General features: G+C 36.1%; 1 protein-coding gene across 1 annotated transcript; it reads left to right on the forward strand.

The window, feature by feature from the left end:
• The first annotated feature begins 7,887 nt into the window (after positions 1 to 7,887).
• LOC104594911 (selT-like protein) lies at positions 7,888 to 18,416 on the forward strand. Its single transcript, XM_010255460.2, has 4 exons — positions 7,888 to 8,144; positions 8,265 to 8,338; positions 15,773 to 16,091; positions 18,094 to 18,416. The coding sequence occupies exons 1-4, from the start codon at positions 7,977 to 7,979 to the stop codon at positions 18,208 to 18,210; spliced, it is 678 nt and encodes a 225-aa protein (XP_010253762.1). The 5' UTR covers positions 7,888 to 7,976; the 3' UTR covers positions 18,211 to 18,416.
• The last annotated feature ends 1,032 nt before the right edge of the window (positions 18,417 to 19,448 follow it).

Below are 19,448 nucleotides of genomic sequence, written 5' to 3' on the forward strand. Positions count from 1 at the left end.
TTTTTATTTGCACTCCTTTCAAATTGTGCCATATGTGTAGTGCAAAATCTTGTATTTGGTATTTCTCAATTTTGTATTTATATTATACGTATTTGTATTTGTACTCTTTACAAGCTGAGCCATAATCTCAATCGAACATAGTAAAGCATATTTACAAACATTCAAATGTAGTTTTACAATGTAGTAGCTTTACAATATAGTCTACATTTGTATAGTGGTGCAACTTGGGCAGGCCTAGCCTGAGTCTGAATCGATCTAGCCAAAAATTTTACACGGACAAGGCTTAGATCTTTGGTCATTGGGCTGGGCTTATTTTTCGAGCCAGGCCTAGGCCTAATCCTTAGATAGCCCAAGCTCAACCCAACCATACACACACACACACACATATATATATATATATTTATACATATGTACATATAAATATCTATTTATCTACATAAATGCATATCTATATTATATTATAAAGCAACTAAGTCCCACATCAGCACCCCTCTCCTTCTCCTGTTCCCCCTTCTCTCTTATCTCCTTAAACCACTCTTCTTTCTCCCTTACCCCTTTTCATCTCCCTCATTCACTCTCTCTTTCTTCCCCTTCCCTACCCATGCCACCCGCTAAGCCACATCATCAGGCCTTGAACCATCTCCATTAGCCACATCATCGAAGTTCTACAATCGTGACAAAGAAGGCAACTTCCCAAAACCAATCAGCCTACATCTCCGCTTATCTTTGAAACTCCACGCCACCCTTCCACGTTTCTAAGAAAAGAAACTTAACGTATTTGCAACTTTCCAATATCACTTGCCACCCTTCCACATTTCTATTACCCATATATAAAAATGAGAATGAGACAAGTAGAATGGTTGAACACCCTGATTTTACCCTTTTCCAATATTACCCCTGTAAATGCTTGTTTGTCCCATTCTCATATATTATTTTTGTTTGGCAAGTTCCCCTTTCACTCTTCACCTCTTGGGATTGTTGGTTTAGTAAACCCAAGAAACCAATGCTGAAAGTTTTAAAAGTTAATTGTCTTGTGCATCTCTATTTGAATTGATTGTTGTAACAACGAACCTTTTTTTTAATACTTAACAGCTGATTTTTTTTTTTTTTGGGGGGCGATAGTAATAGCTAAGCTAACCTTTGTTTTACATTCAGGTCCTCATTTCATTCAACTACCAAGTGGAGGATTAATGCTTGATGATGGTACACCCACAATTTTTGTCAATTGTTCAATATTTCCTAACCATAGAGCCGTATAAATCAATCATGTAGTGAATTGATAATGGAATATGGAATCTCACTGAAGTTGAATCTCTTCTACCCACTAGAATTGTCCATATGATTAGAGCAATCTCTCTTAAGAAACTAGATCAGAAAGTGTCATAGAATAAGACAAGTGGGTTTGGGGGTTGGTCGACTAAGGATGGCAATGTAACAGTTAAATCAACCTATGAAGTTCTTATAGGATTCAACATTTTTTATGTGACCAATATGATTACTTTCCTTATCGAATTTGGAAACTACCTTGTTCTTATAGGATTCAACATTTTTTATGTGGTTGCTAATTCAAGGCAAACTTTCAACATCCGCTCAATTTTATCACAGAAATATCAATCAAAACCCTGTTTGTCAAATATGTAATCAAGAACCTGAGGATTTAAAGTATTTATTTACAAACTGTGATGTCTATAGAAATATTTGGACATATCTGGATATTAATCCAAGTGCTGAACAGGATTTCATACAATGGGTAAGTCATTTGTTAAAAATTCTGGACAAAAGAAACCTATCATTATCAAGTCACACTTTATGGATAATATGGAAATCTAGGAATAAAAACATTTTCCAACAAATAAATACAACTGTTGAATCGATATAGTCATCCATATATTATATAGACATGTCCTTGCTTCTAATCCAGTTGTTTTTGAGTGATTCCAAGATTTGGAGAAGTGTCAAATGGAACCCTCCCTCAACACAAGTATTAGCACAGGATTGGCTAATGCAGTAGGACTGTTTAGGGATTTGGAGAAATATCAAATGAAGGATTTTGCATCAATATTGGAGTTACTACGATTGAATTAAAACAGCTAAGCTTTGGGTAGTATATAAAGTTGTTTCAATTGCCTTGCACAAAGGATGGTTTCCCCTCATTATTAAGTCAAACCCTAAGTCCACTATATCAGTCTTACAATCATAAAAATACCCAAATTGGAAGAATGAAATCCTATTCCAAAGCACTACCAATCTGTTAAGCCAGTGTCCAAATGTTTTTTTGACTCATTGTTATCAAGAAGCTAATAGGTGTGCTGACTATCTAGCTAATATAGCTTATGAGTATCATAATTCTGTTTTTTGGAACAATCCTCCTATGGAAGCCAAGCAATTACTTTGGGAGGATATTAGTGATGTTTATCTGTGGCACCCTTGTAATGTGAATATTGCTTAATGCTATGATATTATCTTTTGAATAAAAATTATTGATGTTATTAGGTAAAATTTATGCCTTAGTCCCATTTTCTTCCCTTTTTTAGACTAAGGTGGCAGCACACTTGTTAGGTGAATATTATATTTGAGAAAAATATATAACCATCATATCATTGGTTATCTTATGCAATTCATCAAACTTAGTTGCAAGTTCTTGCAACAATTAAAAATTGTTTCATGTTCTTCAAATTTAATATACCAACAAACTTTAATTGAGTAGCCTCTATATTAATTGAAGGGACAAACATTATTATTCTTAATTTATCTATACCTTAACCTAATTTATGGTATAGCTATTTGGTTAAACTTCACTAGGAATCTTCAATGAATAATATACTTAATATTGTATAATTGTACAAGTGAGATGAAAATAAGGATTATATCTACCCAATTATTTGTGACTAAAATATGGAGCTAATTATGGTTCAAGTATATTATTTTGGGTTCTATCTTCAGTTGTCTAGTATTCCTATTGGTAAAATTTAACATTGTAGTCTGTACTTTGCTACTATTCCTATTTTCTATTAGTAACACTTAACACTATACTTTGTCTTTTAGCTGCTATGGTTTGCTTTTTTTTTAAAAAAAAAAAATTTAGTTGCTACCTCTCTGTAAGTCTTATTGCCATCTTCTTCCTCTTATTTCTTTATAGTTAAGCAAAGATAATTGGATAATAATTTTTTCTTACTTTGCATGTGATTTAGATCTTTGTTCCTCTTTGTGTTCATTAGCAAATCTATCAACACTAACATACTTGGGATACCTCATGAATGTAAAAACATTCAATTTGGAGCAAGTTAAATTTATTGTCTCTTCACCTCGTAAATTTCATGTTAGTTAATTTATTCAAGATAAACTTTTAATTTATTTAGCTTTTATTTATTTCATAGAATTGGGTTTTGTGGGGTTTGAGACAACAAGAAAGTAGTTATACACCCATTTTTTGGTTTGCATGGTAATGTTGTCAGTGTAGGCTTTTCAATTGAACGATGTAATCTTGTATATTTGTTTCTTATTTTATAGTCTAATTTATTGTGTTTTGATTTTACAATTTCATTGCTTCTCAGAGTAACATGGTTGTCTTGGGTTCAGATAGCACCAGAGCCAATGCTTTAAGGGTTAAAGTCATTAAGTCATCGAAGATATTACTAAAAGAGTGGTTGATTGGTTACGAGTGGCCTCTCCATCAATTCTATGTCAATTCTTTGTTTCATTGGGGTGACTCATCTCTATAGGTAATATTGTTCATATCATTGATTTGGTACATTATTGTCCCAATCTAATGCATTTGCATCTGCCATTATATTCAAGTTATGAAAATCAAATCTTAGTTTTTTGTGAGGACATTTTTTTTTATTATATTGTATAATTGTTTGAAGACTTGAACTATATATTTAAACTTTCAATATTTGTGCCCAATATATGAGAAGTATAGTCAAACATTACCATCATTGTCATTCTTTCAGTGTTGCACTGGCATCAAGGTTCAAATTATCGACACGTATCGGCCCGTATCGGTTGAGACGTATTGTTCCAGGACCCCTCCGAAATGCCCCTACAGTGGGTGTATCAGAAGTCTGATCAGTTCAGGGGGTAGAGAAGACCTAAACCGGTCCCCTGAACCGGTTGCAATAAAAAAATTAAAAAAAAAGCAATAAAATGTGTATCGATTTGCCCGATATGCCCTTACCGGCGTATCAGGCGTATCGATATTTTGAACCTTGACTGGCATTTTGATTTGGATTAGAAAGGACATTAAAGCTTGATTTTAATTTCTATTTAATTTTTAAATTTTTAGTTTCTTTTGTATTAGAAAAGACATTTTACCTCACATGCATGCAAATTTTCTACAACTTTTCTGATTAAGGAAAATGATACCCATATAAGCATGTTCTTTCGAGTCCGGATCTCCTGCCCATGTTTATCCCAGCCATATATGGAGAACATCTCATCCTCTGCATAGTATTATGGGTAGTGTATTGTGGGTAGGCGTGGGCAGAGTTCTCATGGGCGGCAGAAGATCCGGAGTCTATTATTTCTTCCCCACTTTTTTTTGAAAAAGATAATGATCCAAAACTTCACACCTCCATGTTTAGTTTACCAAAAAAGCTCAATGTTTAATCTCCTTAATCATTGCAAACATGCACTTATATATAGGTTTTATTGATCAAACTTTAGCATTTCCAAATGTTCAATACACGGTGCATCGTAGGCCATTCTACTAGTCTAACAAAAGAAACCTAACCTATTTACAACTTTCCAATATCACTCCCTTCTTCATCGTCGTTTTTGTCACAACCAAGATTCTGCTTTTTGAGAACCGACAGAGTGACCCTTCTCTCCTGTTTAGTGGTATTTTCACACTACGTCCCATATATCAGAGGGCTTAAAGGTGAGTTATGGAAAACGATTATGAAGTGACTTATTTACATTGTTCATGTTTCTCTCTAATATTGCAGAGTTCACTAAATTTCGGTTGTTCAAATGGAACGGACTGCAGGGGTCTGAGTATAAAGGTTTCTATACTCTTTAAGATCTAAGGAACAAAAAATGTTGAAATTACGGGTGAGAAAAAAAAAAATGAAAAAAATGAACCAACCGAAAAAATTGATCAAAACAAACTGAAAAATTGGTTAACCGAATCGGTCAGTTTGGTTTTGGTTTGGTGTTTTTAAAAAATTAAAGGTATCGGTTCGGTTTCGGTTAACTAATTTAAAAAGCCGGCGGTTAACCGAACCGACCGGTATACATGTTTTTCTATATATTTATGTATATTATATATTATATATATTATAAATTAATAAATATTATATATATATAATATTATTTATTATTTAAAATATAATATTTTATATATATTTATAAATTTCTATTATATATTTATATATATTTTTAGAATAACTATTATAAAGTTAAAAAATCGAAAAACCGACGAACCGAGCTGTTGGTTAATTGAACCAATCAATTGATTAACCAATTGGTTTTAGTTCAGTTCCGATTATCGATTTTCCAAAAATTGATACTACCGATTCGATTCACAAAAAAGGCCTTACCCGAACCGTGAGCACCCCTAGTTGAAATCAATCATCTCTCTTTTCATTGGTTGTTTAGGGGTGGGGTCGCTGACATCCACGATATCCATGTAGAACCGTAGAACCAATCCTCCCAAAATTCACCGGTTTTTGTTCTTTTCCATCGGTTTCATGTTAAAACTTAAAAACAAACTAAATGATGCATTTTAGCCACGTGTTCGCTAGCAAACACTATAGCTCACTACCGGGTGAAGAAGATTGGTTATATGGGTAGAGTTTATACTACACATAGATCCACCCCTTACCCATATAACTTAAATTGTTTTGGTTTGATCTAGCCCGACTGCATATATGATATATCAAACAAGACTGGAACGGTTTCGCCTAGATTGGACCGTTAATTACTTGGGCTATCTTTTGTTTATAGTAACTTTGTCGAGTTATGTTAATGTTAACTAAAGGGTAAGGTAGTCATTATGTTACTGTCAAGTTATTAAATTAATTTCATTACATTAGATAACTTTAAAATTTGTTACGTTTAGATGAATTTAAATTTAATATGATTTCATTGAAATAATAACGATTTAATTAATAATATTTAGATAAATTTATGTAAGCATAACTAAAAGTAAGGTACGCCATTTTGTTAAGTTCATTAATACAATATATTAATTTGGTTTAGTTAATTTAGTTTATAGTAACTTGGTAAATTTAATTTAACTAATTTAAAATAGTTAAGTGAAGTAATTAATGTACTTAAAATAGCTCATTAAGTTCATGTATTTTATCTGGCCTTCAATTCGACTAATTAGTTTAGATAATAATTAATCTCTTCTATTTATTTAACAGTAAATTATTTAGTAATTATTAAAAATTAACAGAAATTATCAATGGATTATTGTTAAATTAACATCAAACATTGAAAATTACCATAAATTAGTTGTAACTATTCTAATTTTATTTAACAGTATTTTATTAATAATTATTGAAAATTACACAAAAAAATAGTAGTATTTTTTTATAAAATTACCAGAAATTATCAATCAAGTATTGTTAAATTAAAAGTAACCATTGAAGATTACAAAAAAACTTACTGGTAATTTTTGAAAATTACCAGAAATTATCAAAGAATTGTTGTTTTTCCTTCTAATTAATTAGCAGTAATTGTTTCAAATTACCAGAAATTATCAATACATTTTTGCCTTTTCTTTTAATAAATTAATACTATTGTGTAAGATTACCAGAAATTAATAATATTTAAAAATAAGAAATTAATGACATTTGAAAAGTAGGAAAAAACTAAAACTAAAATAAATAATATTTAAAATTAGGAAATATCATTTGAAAATTTTGGTAACATTTAATAAAAAGAATAATAAAATGTAGTAGCATTTAAAAATAATAATTAATCACATTTATAAAGTAGGAAAACAAAGATTAAAAGATTAGCATCTAAAAATTTAGTAAATTTAGCAACATTTAATAAAATGCTGATTAATTTAAAAATTAGGTTTAATGCCTTGAAGCCCAAAACTTAGGATTTATGTTGAGTATTTGTGTTTTTCTTATGAATTATTTAAGGAAATTGTATTACTATATTTTAAAATATGGTTGGGTATGTTAAAAAGTATTTGAATATGTTTAGATATATTTGGATCTATTTTGAAAGGATTATAAATTATTGTTTTATTTTCTAGAGTAAAAAAAAAAAAGAATTTAACAACATAAAAGAAAAGACGAAGAGTGGGGATCTGCATGGGAATGGGGATGGGTACAAGGATTTTTTATTTTATTTTTGCGTGAGGACATGGATGGGAGTGGCTCCCTATCCCCACTGCACCCTGTTGCCATTTCCTACATAAAATTATAAAATATATTTTCTATTTTTTATCTTCCCTTAACAAAAAAACCCATGTATCGCATGGGTCCCTACTAGTATATATATATATATAATTTTAGGGTAAATTCATCAACCAACCTGAACCAACCCAAGTACATCAAATTACATTGCAGGCTGAACTCGAATTTGAAAGATCAAATTTGACCTCTGGCTTGGGCCTTAAGCCCGAAAAGGCCCAACCTACCCGATTTGCACCCCTACATCTGTAAAAACGTCACCAACGGTCCAAACGGGTACACCCAACCCATTGATAGACCTGGATTGTAATTTCTGGGTCATGGGGTTGTCACGGTTGGACCGTTTTCATGATTTATAGTTTTTTAACCTCCTCGTCTGACCGTTCTTCCTGTATTCGAGAGATTCGGTTTCATCACGCAAACCGAAGGTTGTTTGGTCCTGGTCAAACCGGAAGGCTGTCACCCGGAACGGGTTCGTTGGAATTTGGAACATTGTCAAACCCCGTGAACAGCGACCATATTCTCCTCAACGCGAAGGGAAGAAACTTCCTTTTTCATCTGACACCGTGAGTCTGTGGCCACTGATCGAGCTCTCCCTCCATGGATCGAGTCCAGCTTCTTCTATTGGGGTTGCCACTCTTTCTCTTTTGTTCAGATCTTATTAACCTCTTCACTCCACCACCTCCCAAGCCCCCCCACCATGCCCACAGCCATCCTCACCTCCAACAGGAACCCATTGTCAAGCAAGCCCTAGACTTCCCCACCCAGGTATGTAAAAACACAACTTCACAAAAAAGTATCCCTCATATTTTCCAAAAACTATCTCTTGTGCACTTTCCGATTAAAACCTATCTACATCGACAATTTTCTTTTCTCATCCAATTGCAGAAAACGTTCGGCAGTGGAGCAGTCGGTTTTGGAAGCACCGTCAACATTAACTTCTGCACCTCTTGTTCTTACAGGTTTCACCTCTTTCCTTATTATTTGGATCGACTATATAATAATTGAATAAGTTTAGTCTTCGAATATTTACTAGTTGTTTCTTGATTGTGGGAATTCTATATTAGTAAGCAATACCTTGCTTTTCTGGTTTTTGGGCCGTGTTCAATCCATAAAATAGCTAAATCCATTGTGAGGAAGGAGTTACTTGATTCTCTTAGGTAACTGCGGATCACGTTTATTTTGGGTTGGGTAAAGTTGCGGGGCTTGAACCATATGTAGAGAAGGCTGTTTCATGTAATTGTATCGGGTAGGGAGATTTATGTTCTTTGGTTGGTGGTGAGCGTGAGTCTCCAAAAGTTTTTCCATGGAGTTTAAAAGGAGGTGCTGGGTATGGCTGGAGGATGTGTGGGGAATGAGACAGAAACATCTTATAATCAAGGGAATCAAGAGGTTGGGGCTGCGTCATGGGAATAGGAATTGCTAGAGAATGATAATGGAAACATGTCTCTCAATGAAGAGGCTTGTCTAATTGAAAAGTCTTCTTATCAGTTGGTTTCTCAGAGATCCTTGGGCTGTTAAGATGTTAATAGAGTAAAGTACTAAGGTGTGTTAGGAAGTTCGAGTGAGCAGAATGATGGGATGAGTTTGTGCATAAATGAGAGGGTGTTGATTTAGTTATAGCTGGAGGGATTAGATTCTAATTCTTCTGCTATTAGAATGGAGGTGGGTCAAGTGATGATAATAGGCTGTGTTGTTAGGTCCTTAAGTGACAGTGAGGGAAATCTTCTTGGAGTTGTCAAGGATGAAAACCCAGCAAAGAGGGGTTTTGCCTGGTCAATCAAGTGGGACTAGTTTTGTTTTTGGTTTTTTTTTGAGCTAAAGGTAACAGATTTCATTAATAGAGAAGAAAACATGAGAAAATGTACAAAGGAGACACTATAAAGGACACACACACAGATTACAAGGGCATAGCTTTCTCACTGTGTAAAAAGTCCCTATGAGTTCCAGCTTTAGCCAAGCTCTTTGCTACAGAATTTAACTCTCTAGGAATCCAAAGCAAGAATGCATTCAAGGATTCCAGGATATCTCTAGCCTCATCCAAATAATTAGGGGTGGCCACGAGCCGGACTCTTCACGAGCTACTCAAGATCGGCTCGGCTTGATTTCAACCGAGCTCGAGCCTAATAGAGCTCGGCTCGTGAGGCTCGCGAGCCAAGCTCAAATATATATATATATATATAATAAAATTGTAGAAAATAATATATATAATAAAAATATTATAATTCTTAATTTTTTAAATATCAAATAAAAAATATTATATATATATATATTTTTTATAAAACATTTTTTCCTCAAATCGAGCTCGAGCTTATGAGTTTTTGACTCGAGCCGAGCTTGAGGTCAAGGTTCTAGCTCAAACCGAGCTCGAGCCTTGTACTACCTTGGCGAGCCGAGCTCGAGCCTCGTACTATTCGGCTCGGCTTGGCTTGAATCCACCCCTACAAATAATGAGCTAATCTCCATGGTCCTCCAATCTTCTTCCCTAGCCATCTGATGGTGTTGATTGAGTCCCCTTTGATAATTAGGGAAGAGAATCCAAGATCTCTTGCGATTCAGAGCCCTGTTAGTACTGCTAAAACTTCAGCCTATGTAGAATCTGCCAGCCCTATTTGACCACTATAAGTCCACAGTAGATTTCCATCCTTTCCCTTAAACACATCTCCAATCCTTGCTAGACCAGGATTCCCAAGGGCACTTCCATCAAAATTCAAGGTCACCTCCTCTTCCAAGCTTGAATGAAGGTTTCCTATTGCTTTTAGTGAGGAAGGAGAGGAATAAAAAATCTCTATAGTATTTGGGAGATTGATCCATAGAGCAAACTCGAGGAATCTGATAAGAGTGTGGAGGAAGGGAGGAGGTTCCTTTAACACATATACAGTTTGCTGATGACACAATCCTGTTCTCTGAAGGAGGGGACCTTAATTGGATCTGGAATCTAAAGTTGGCAATACGACTCTTTGAACAGATATCTAACCTCAAGGTGAACTTTGATAAGAGTTGTGTGGTGGGAGTGAATGTGGACAAAAGGGACCTAAGGGAATTTGCAGGTGAGCTAGGTTGTGCAATCTCGGACTGGCCCTTGACATACTTGGGCCTCCCTTTAGGAGACAATCCTAAGAATGTAAGCTTCTGGAATCCAGTAGTGGAGAGGTTTGAGAAGAGGTTGGCGGCTTGGAAGAAAAATTATCTTTCTTTAGGTGGGAGAGTCACTCTTATTAGGTCTACCCTAGCTAACCTACATGTTTACTATTGTCAGTGTTTAAGATACCCTCAAAGGTTTCCAATCTCTTGGAAAGATTAATAAGGAATTTCTTGTGGGAGCCTAGAGAGGAGAAGAGAGATCATAGGATGAGTTGGGAGGTGGTCACTAGGTGTAAAAAACTAGGAGGTCTTGGGATTGGTAACTTCAAGAAAAGGAATATGGCTCTGTTGGGGAAATGGTTGTGGAGGTTTTCATTGGAAAGGGATAAATTGTGGACTGAGATTGTGGCTAGCATACATGGGATGGAAGACAATGATTGGGATCTTGGAATCATGGCAAGGGCTACAGTTGCTTCTCCTTGGAAATCCATTCACAATCTGCTTCCAGTCTTCTCCCCTTGGATCAGGTATGGTCTAAACTCTGGTAACCGAATAAAATTCTGGGAACAACTTTGGGTCGGGGATTCTCCTCTAAAGGACTAGTTCCCTTCCTTGTATGCTCTATCAGATTTGAAAAATGAACCTATCTCTTCTTTCTTGGTTCCTTCAGACTCCACTTCTGGCTTTGGGTAGAACCTAGGCCTGCGTAGGGCAATTAGGGATACAAACTTGGACAGCTTGGTATCTTTGCTAGCCTCCCTTGAGAATGTTTTCCTAAATCTTGCTAAGGAAGACACCTGATTTTGGACTCCTTTTAGCTCTGGTACTTTTTCTTGCGCTTCGTTCTTTGAAACCTTAACTCAGCCTCTTGTCCCCTTTGAGTTGTCCTTTCTGGCTAAAGAAATTTGGAGTAGGCCTATTCCTCCTCGGGTTGGCTTTTTTTGTTGGGAAATTTTTCTGGAAAGAATAAACACATTTGACTTACTTCAGAGAAAGAGACCCAACTATTGTCTACTTCCTAATAGATGTGCTCTTTGTAAAACCGATGGGGAATCCGGCTACCACCTCATAGTCTCTTGTAAGGTTGCTAAAACTGTATGGGAGTAGGTTTTCTCCCGCTTTGGGTGTTCTTGGTTTCCTCTGGAGAGTGTCCAAAGTTTGTTCTCTCCTTTTTTCAGATGGCCTAAGAAGCGAGGGAAAACTATGTGGAGGAGTATTAGGGCAGCGGTGTGCTAGTCATTGTGGGAAGAAAGAAATTCACATATTTTTTTAGACAAGGAAAGAACCCTGGAAGAACTGTTAGACCCAATCCTTTTAAGGGCTGCCCACTGGCTAAAATCTTTGGAGTTGTTTTCAGACTTTCCTGTGGATGACTTGCTAAGAAATTGGAAAGAGATTGCTTCCACTGCTAGATGCAAGAGGACTCTTTGTCCCTCTTGGTCCCCTCCCCCCTCAGGTTTCATAAAGTTGAACTTTGATGGCAGTAGTGTAAGGAATCTAGGGCCCTCTGGGATTGGAGGAGTTTTCAGGAATGAGGAAGGGATTGTTATTGCTTTATTTTCTGGCCCTATTGGAGAAGGTGACTCTCTTAGGGCTGAGATCCTTGCAGCGCTTGAAGGAATTCAAAGAGCAAAGGAATTAAATGTCAGCCGATTGATCCTGGAAGGTGATTCGAAGGTGGTGGTTAGCTGGTTGAAGAAAGATGACAGTGGTTTGTGGAACTTTAACAATGAAAAGAAACAGTTCTTATGGCTGTGTAGGGACATTGAGATCCAATACAGCTGGGTGAAGAGGAGTGCCAACTCATTTGCGGATGGGTTGGCCAAGCAAGGGGTGAATAGGGAGTCTGTCTTTTGGGCTAGTTTTTAATTTTTTCTCTTTGTATTCTGTTATTGGGGAGCTAAGATATTTTATCTCCCCTCTTGTATCCATATTCCCTCTTTTCTCTTAATTTAATGAAGCTGGTGTTATTGATAAAAAAAATGCAAGGTCACCTCTTCCAAGCTTGAAAGAAGGTTTCCTAGCTCATTTGACATAAATGAACAACTAATCTACAAGATGAATCCATTTTATTTTTTGTATCAAATATCACTTAGTAACAAAGGTGACATTTGTGTAGGTATACGATGTTAGAATTCAAAAGCTATAAATTACTTTAATAGTATATACTTTTCAATAGATGTTTCTCCAACTCCAAGTTTTCTCATCTTGTCAAATCAGACTCTTGGGCATGCATCAGATTCTGACTCTTATGTCTATGTCCATGTCCATGCAACACTGCTCTTATTCTTGCCCAATGTATCCTTCAAGTCTCAAAATTAATGAAAATTTTGACATAAAGTACAGTCTTTGTTTTGTCTTGCAAATTGAAGAGATATGATCTATGCCATTGTGATCCCTTGTGGTAATGTCCCTACTAATGATACGTAATACGTTAACTATTGACAGCCATAATTCAGATCTGACTGGCTCATTTATGAAAATTAAAATGGGATAGACATCACATTATCATCATTGTCTTTTGGATGGATTATGTGGAGATACCAACAAGATATTATATGCATAGATAGATATAGTTACTGTTTCCATTTGCATTGTTTTCATAGTTTTCAAGACACTGATGTGAAGGTAGGCAATAGAGGGCACCTTGATGCCTAGTCACCTAGGCTATGTTATTTTCTTGAATAAAAACCATGAATCCTAGGGTAATTCCTAGGTTGCATAGCAAGTAGAAACCATCTTTCACTATTAATTGTCTATAATCTTCATAAAAAATTATAAACTTTATTTAGAACATAGAAAATCAACATATTCATGAAAAAAATGGAAGAAAGAAAAAAAAATCAGAAAATGGAGAGGCTAAGCCTCTATTTTTGTCCTGGGAAAAGAAGAAAAGAAACAAAAGGACTAAAGAAGAAAATCAATATCTGTTGATTAGACAAAAATTTGAGTTCTTCCATACTTATTAGTGCAGGTTTTGAAGTCTTCAAGGCTCAAAGTATCAATACACCCAATATGCACAAAAATGCATATCAGGTGTTTTGATATTATAAAATACTATTTTTTTATTAATTTACTTTGGTTTTAAATTTGATTATTAGCATGTTCATGATTGAGGGTCACAATAAAGTGTTGTAACCATGTAAGCTCATCAAAATCAAATTACCCAAGCATGTACTCATTGGGTGATTTGGGTTTTCTTTTGATTGATAACATGTTAGTGTTTTATTAGAAGACCACAAGAAAGTATTGTGACCGTGTGAACACATCACAATGCATGTCAGGCTACCTTGGCATTTCTTGATTGTCATAGTAAGTACTAGGTAGTAGACCTTAGAGGTAGTCCCTATTTTTTCATATGTTAGTGGGTTATTTTTGTTTCATTTGGGGTAGGAAATAGGATGCATTCATTGGGTGATTTGATTTTTCATTTGATTGTTATCATGTATATGTTTTATTGTAGGGTTGCAAGAAAGTGTTGTGACCATGTGAACTCATTGAAACCAAATCACCCAGGCATGCACACATTCGGAGATTTGGTTTTTCATTTGATTGTTAGCATGCTTGTGTTTCATTGGAGTGTTGCATGAAAGTGTTTGTAGTTGTGTAAACTCATCATTCAACATGTTAGGCTACCCTGTTATTTCTAAATTGTTATACGAAGGTAGTAGACCCTAGAGGCAATCTTTATTGTTATTATTTCTTTTCATAAGTTGGTGGGTTGTTAGTGTGTCATTTGGGGTTGCAACAATAGGATGCACTCACTGAATAATCTGTTTTTTTTTTTTTTTTTTTTTTCGTTTGATTAATAGCATGTCAGTATCTTATTAGAGGATCAGAAGTGTTGTGAGTTGTGTGAGTTGTGTCCATGTGAACACATTGAAATGAAATCACCCAAGCAAGCATTCATTGTGTGTTTGGTTTTTATTGGAGGGTCAAAAGAAAGTGTCGTGACCATGTGATCATTGCTCCACATGTTAAGCTCTCTTTGTATTTTTTTGAGTTGAAGTATTGCGATGGACTCTAGAGGCATAGTTTTCAAGGTGTCGAGGCAAGGCTAGGTGATTTTTTTTTTTGAATAAAAACCATGAATCCTAGTGTAATTCCTTTGGTTCCAAGCAAATAGCAACCATCTTTCACTATTAATTATCTTCATACATAATGTATAAGCTTCATTTGATACATGGAAAATTAGCATATCCATGAAAAAATGGAAGAAAGAAAAGAAATTTCAGAAAATAGAGGGGCTGAGTATACAGTAGACCGATTAGTATAGCTGATTCTACAAAGGCAGAAGTGTTAGCAGCTCTTACACCCAGTCAGCAGACTGGGTATTCAGAACTTCTCCATCGAAGGTGGCTTAGCAAATACCATAAAATGGTTAGGACAACAGGAGGGTGGACCATGGAGACTTAGTCACTTCTTAACAGAGGCAAGGGACCTATTGGCTCCTATGAATGTTCTCTGTACTGGATTCCAAGGGAGTTAAATTCCATTGCAGATGGATTAGCAAAATTAGGCATTCTGGAAACCTTGTATTGTGATAAAATTCCACCTGTGTAATTCTCAGGGGTCTGGCCCCTGTTTTGTAATTGTACACCTTCTTGTGTACCCCTCTTTCTTTTAATGAAATCAGTTAACTTCTTTCAAAAAAAAAAAAAAGAGGGGCTGAGACTTTATTTTTGTCTTATGATGATGAAAATAATCGATATGTATTGATTGGAAAAAAAATTGAGTTCTTCAATGCTTATCAGTTCAAATTTTTAAGTCTTCGAGGGTTCAAGGCAGAATACATGTTGATTTAACCCTAACAAATGAGAAAAGTAATAAAAAGAAACTAGTATTTTTACTTAAACTGGATAACTTAGTTTAATAATGTTTATTTTATTATTATCATCTCAAAAAGTTAAGAATATAAAAGCATCTAAGAGCACTGTGTAAAACAATATCAGGGTGATTAAGTGAAGCGACCCTCTATGAGTACCTTAGTGCCTAGATATTGTCTAGGCGCTTGCCTAGGCATTGCCTTGGCCCTTGATAGCTATGATTGTTATTATCTGGCTGAGTTGAGTTTCTTGCCTTTATAAACCTCTGATAAAATTATTTAGTAATGTAAGTATTACTTGAGCTTCTTATGAGAAGTCATTCATCTTTTTGGTTTTATTTTTATTATTATTATCATATTCCTACTACTACTTCTGCTACTGCTGCCAATATTGCATCTGCTTCTATGGCTGCTTCCAGCACCACAACCATTGCTATTGCTACTACCAAAAGGTACTATTACTAAACCACATTGTTGCTTTTGTCAGGGGAACTGCATTGACAGTGAAGAAGATGCTTGAAACTTCTTTCCCTGGAATTGATGTTGTTCTTTCAAATTATCCCCCAGCATTTCCAAAACGCCTACTTAGCAAACTAGTGCCAGTTGTTCAAGTAGGAGTTATTGGGATAGTAATGGCAGGTGAACAAATCTTCCCAAGGCTGGGTTATATGACACCACCTCCTTGGTACTTCTCTATGCGTGCAAACAGATTTGGAACCATTGCGTCCACTTGGCTTTTTGGCAATTTTGTTCAATCTTTCCTGCAGAGTTCTGGAGCTTTTGAAGTCTACTGCAATGGGGAATTGGTAAGTGACAGCTCACGCTCTACAAGCTTTATGACATCAGATCAGATTACCTTTAATATAATTATATAAAGTAGGTGCCATTCAACTTGAAATTCAGACCTTCAAGCTCAGAAAGAATATGTTGATTCTGTGAAATGGTTATGGATTTCTTTTGATCAGTAATGGTTACTGTATTGCGAATTTGCAATAAACAAGCGCACAAAGTGGACAAAAGAGGATAGGGACAGGGAAAATAGTAGAAACCCACACACCCACGCCTATTGGGGGGCCTACAAGCCTCGGATACATCTCCATATTAGAACATCCAAGTCCCCAAAAAAGTGCCAAAACAAAAACATCCCCTCTCAACTAGCTGCAGAGCACCTGGAGTAGACTGCCCCGACTCCTAAAACTGTCATCCTACACAGATATAAGCCTGAGAAAAAAGCAACCTCCAGAACTGCCCTTGCCACCACTTTGAAACAACTACCCATCTCCACCATCAATATTGAAGGCCACAACAACCATAAATATTGCTCCCTCTCCCTCCAGCAAATTATACAGACAAGATAAAAAGATTTAGAGAAAAAAAAAAACATTAATTATGGTGATAAATTCCCCCTTGCAATACTTTTGACAACTGCAATATTTTTGTATCTAGCTGAATAGAAGTCCTTGGGATGTATAAAGTTTTCTTTGTTTTCCTGCTCAGTGTCTTACTATGCAGGTCTTCTGTAATTACTTCTCTTCTTTAACAAAATACTTTACCTTTTCTCAAAAAAAAAAAAAAAAATCCCCCCCTGCAGTTTTTCCATTGATCTCTAGTACCACCTTTAGCCCCTTTCCCCTTTCCCCTTTTCCCCTTTATTTTTTCTCCTTTATTGTTGATTCTGTCAATATATTCTGGAGTATCCATATCAAGCATGGCTTCACTGTCCTCATTTTCACTTGGAAAAACTTCGGAAAATTGTTCCTCTTCAATCATTTCACTGGGATTGCTGTGAACATGAGCTGGTTCCTGACACTCCCTTTCCCCATGTTCCTTTCTTCTTGGCACTCCCTTTTCTTTAACATTATAAAATACTCCTCTCAAGCTAGACTCTTCTTGTCCTAATGAATTAGGCTGTTAATGTAGATCAAGGGCCATTGTTCTGGGCTTAGGGCTATAATTAATATGCTAGAATTCGATTCTAATTTTTAGCCCATGTTCATGAACTAGAATGGCCCTGGCTTGGCCCAAAACTGGCTCATGTGCACTCCTAACACTAATTTCATTTCCTATGGTACTTTCTTCTAGTTCTAGTTCTCCCCTGGGGGAGGTCTATGATTCCTACTGGGTAAACTATAAAATATGATCTTCTAATGGCAAAGAAATGTATATATGTTGCCTGTGTAAGGAGTGCATCTGCCATTCTATGGTCCTTTTCTGCCAAGGAGATCTACATTAATGATTGTAGTCTTGGCTGTAGAGAAAATGTTGACAGATTGTGACTGACAATTTAGTCAGTTTGATCCATGAGACCAGTGCCCTTTGCATTTGATCTGGGCATGTTTATTATTTAACTATTTATGTTTATCCCAGATGGCATGTTGGACATTTTACCACTTTGCCTTATCCACCATGATTTGCCAAAAGAAGGGCAGCACATTGCACGAGGCTCCCACCATGGTTTGCTAAAGGATTGCAAAAAATATCAAAGTGAGCTAATGAGGGGTGAAGTTAATCAGATATTTATGAGATTAAGGTTGCATATCTAATAAACTATATTCATGGTCATTTTGACATGTATGATTTACTTGTCTTGGTTTCATGGGAAATCTCATGCATGCCAATTTTGGATGGGATTTTTGCATTAATTATTAACTCCTAACATTATCTATGCATCTTTAATGTGGGGACGTGAAATGCAGAGGGGGTTAGAACCACATTTATCTTCTTTCTTTTCAAGTGTTGTGCCTTTGTAGAAGTTAAGTATTTATTATGGTTGGTGTATGCTTCAATGTTCTTTTGTGGATATTGTAGGTTTTTTCTAAGCTGAAGGAACAGAGATTCCCTGGAGAAGGAGAGTTGAGGGATCTTGTTAGCAAAAAACTGGCTAGTTCAAGAGTTGTGGATGATCTTGGAGCTGCCTGGTCGTAGTGTGCTTGGTGCAACACATCCACATGATCATGACACCATGATAATTCAGATGCTAGACATGCTGCATCTCAGATTGTCGTTACATGTATACAATTAAGATAACACAATGCTAATATATTTCCTCTTCTAGAGTAAAACTATTAGCAAGCAGAGATAAGAACCACTTTGATTTGTGAAATAATAAGAGGAATCTTTATTTTGATCCATCTCATTTTTGGAACAGTTGAGTACTTTCTTTGTTATTTCTTTCTAGACTGTGGTGGCGTCTGGTAATGTTTCAGAAGAAAGTTGCTCATATTTTTCTATACCTGGAGAACAGAAAACCAACTATTTTTCTGTTTCCCATGGACAGATTAAACAGTAGAAATCTTGAAAATATTATCAAATGCCTCTTAGCGCATATGCTTTTCTTTCTCTGCATTTTATGGTAACTGGTAAGTAGCCTAATTCCATGGCGTATAGTTGCAACTTGCAAGGCAAGCAAAGTGTTTGGGGGAGATTTCTAATCGTCAAACTGATTTGGCTTCAGCCTGATGATTCATGCGAAGGTTTGGAGTTGATTCATCCACTGCGGAATTCCTAGTTCTGTCTGTTTTTTAACCGATCTGGATGTCGAAGTAGCTTTAGCCGTTTTTTGTGATTTCCTCCTAATCAGCGTAAATTTTAATATTGGAACACTGAAGCTGAAGGTAGCTGGTTGAAATGCCGACGGCTTTGATGTTCCCACTGATAAGGTCTCGTTTTGGTTCTCCAGAGAAGCTCAGGCGCTTGTGGCTTGCAGTGTGGCACTGGTAAGGCCTACTACACAAAACCATTGAAAGGGGGTTGAGGAATCGAGAAAATGCCTAATGACTACGAGCTGTTAAGTTTAGGTCCGACCGATCATGGATCAAGTATTCTGTTTCTACTCTGCTCACCGAGAAAGGATTAGTACTAGGTTACTTTGCCTTCCCCCCTTAAAGCATGTAGGGGATGTGACACCTCCAAAACAGTCCACGCCTACCCTGTTTAGTTTTTATTTTTAAAGCGATTAGGGGATAGAATATCTGGGCTGGCCTGGCTTGTTTTAGAGAATTGGGATTAGCTGAGCGTTTTAACTGTGTTGCAAGCTGTGGGACCAATGATAAGAGGAGTTCGCATCGAAGGAATTCGGATTAGCTGAAGCCTGAATGTGACGGTGCCCACTGTGAAAGGTGAGGTTCCATGCATTTTATTACCGGTGTAAAACCTTATCATTG

This window comes from Nelumbo nucifera, chromosome 2, assembly GCF_055504915.1.
Source record: "Nelumbo nucifera cultivar China Antique chromosome 2, China Antique-T2T, whole genome shotgun sequence".
Taxonomy (NCBI): Eukaryota; Viridiplantae; Streptophyta; class Magnoliopsida; order Proteales; family Nelumbonaceae; genus Nelumbo; species Nelumbo nucifera.

Excerpts from the sequence above, each read along its gene's own strand:
- LOC104594911 (XM_010255460.2), top strand. The coding sequence starts at position 7,977 with ATGGATCGAGTCCAGCTTCTTCTATTGGGGTTGCCACTCTTTCTCTTT. Across the intron at positions 8,145-8,264 it reads CCCTAGACTTCCCCACCCAG|AAAACGTTCGGCAGTGGAGC; the intron begins GTATGTAAAAAC and ends ATCCAATTGCAG. Across the intron at positions 16,092-18,093 it reads TCTACTGCAATGGGGAATTG|GTTTTTTCTAAGCTGAAGGA; the intron begins GTAAGTGACAGC and ends TGGATATTGTAG.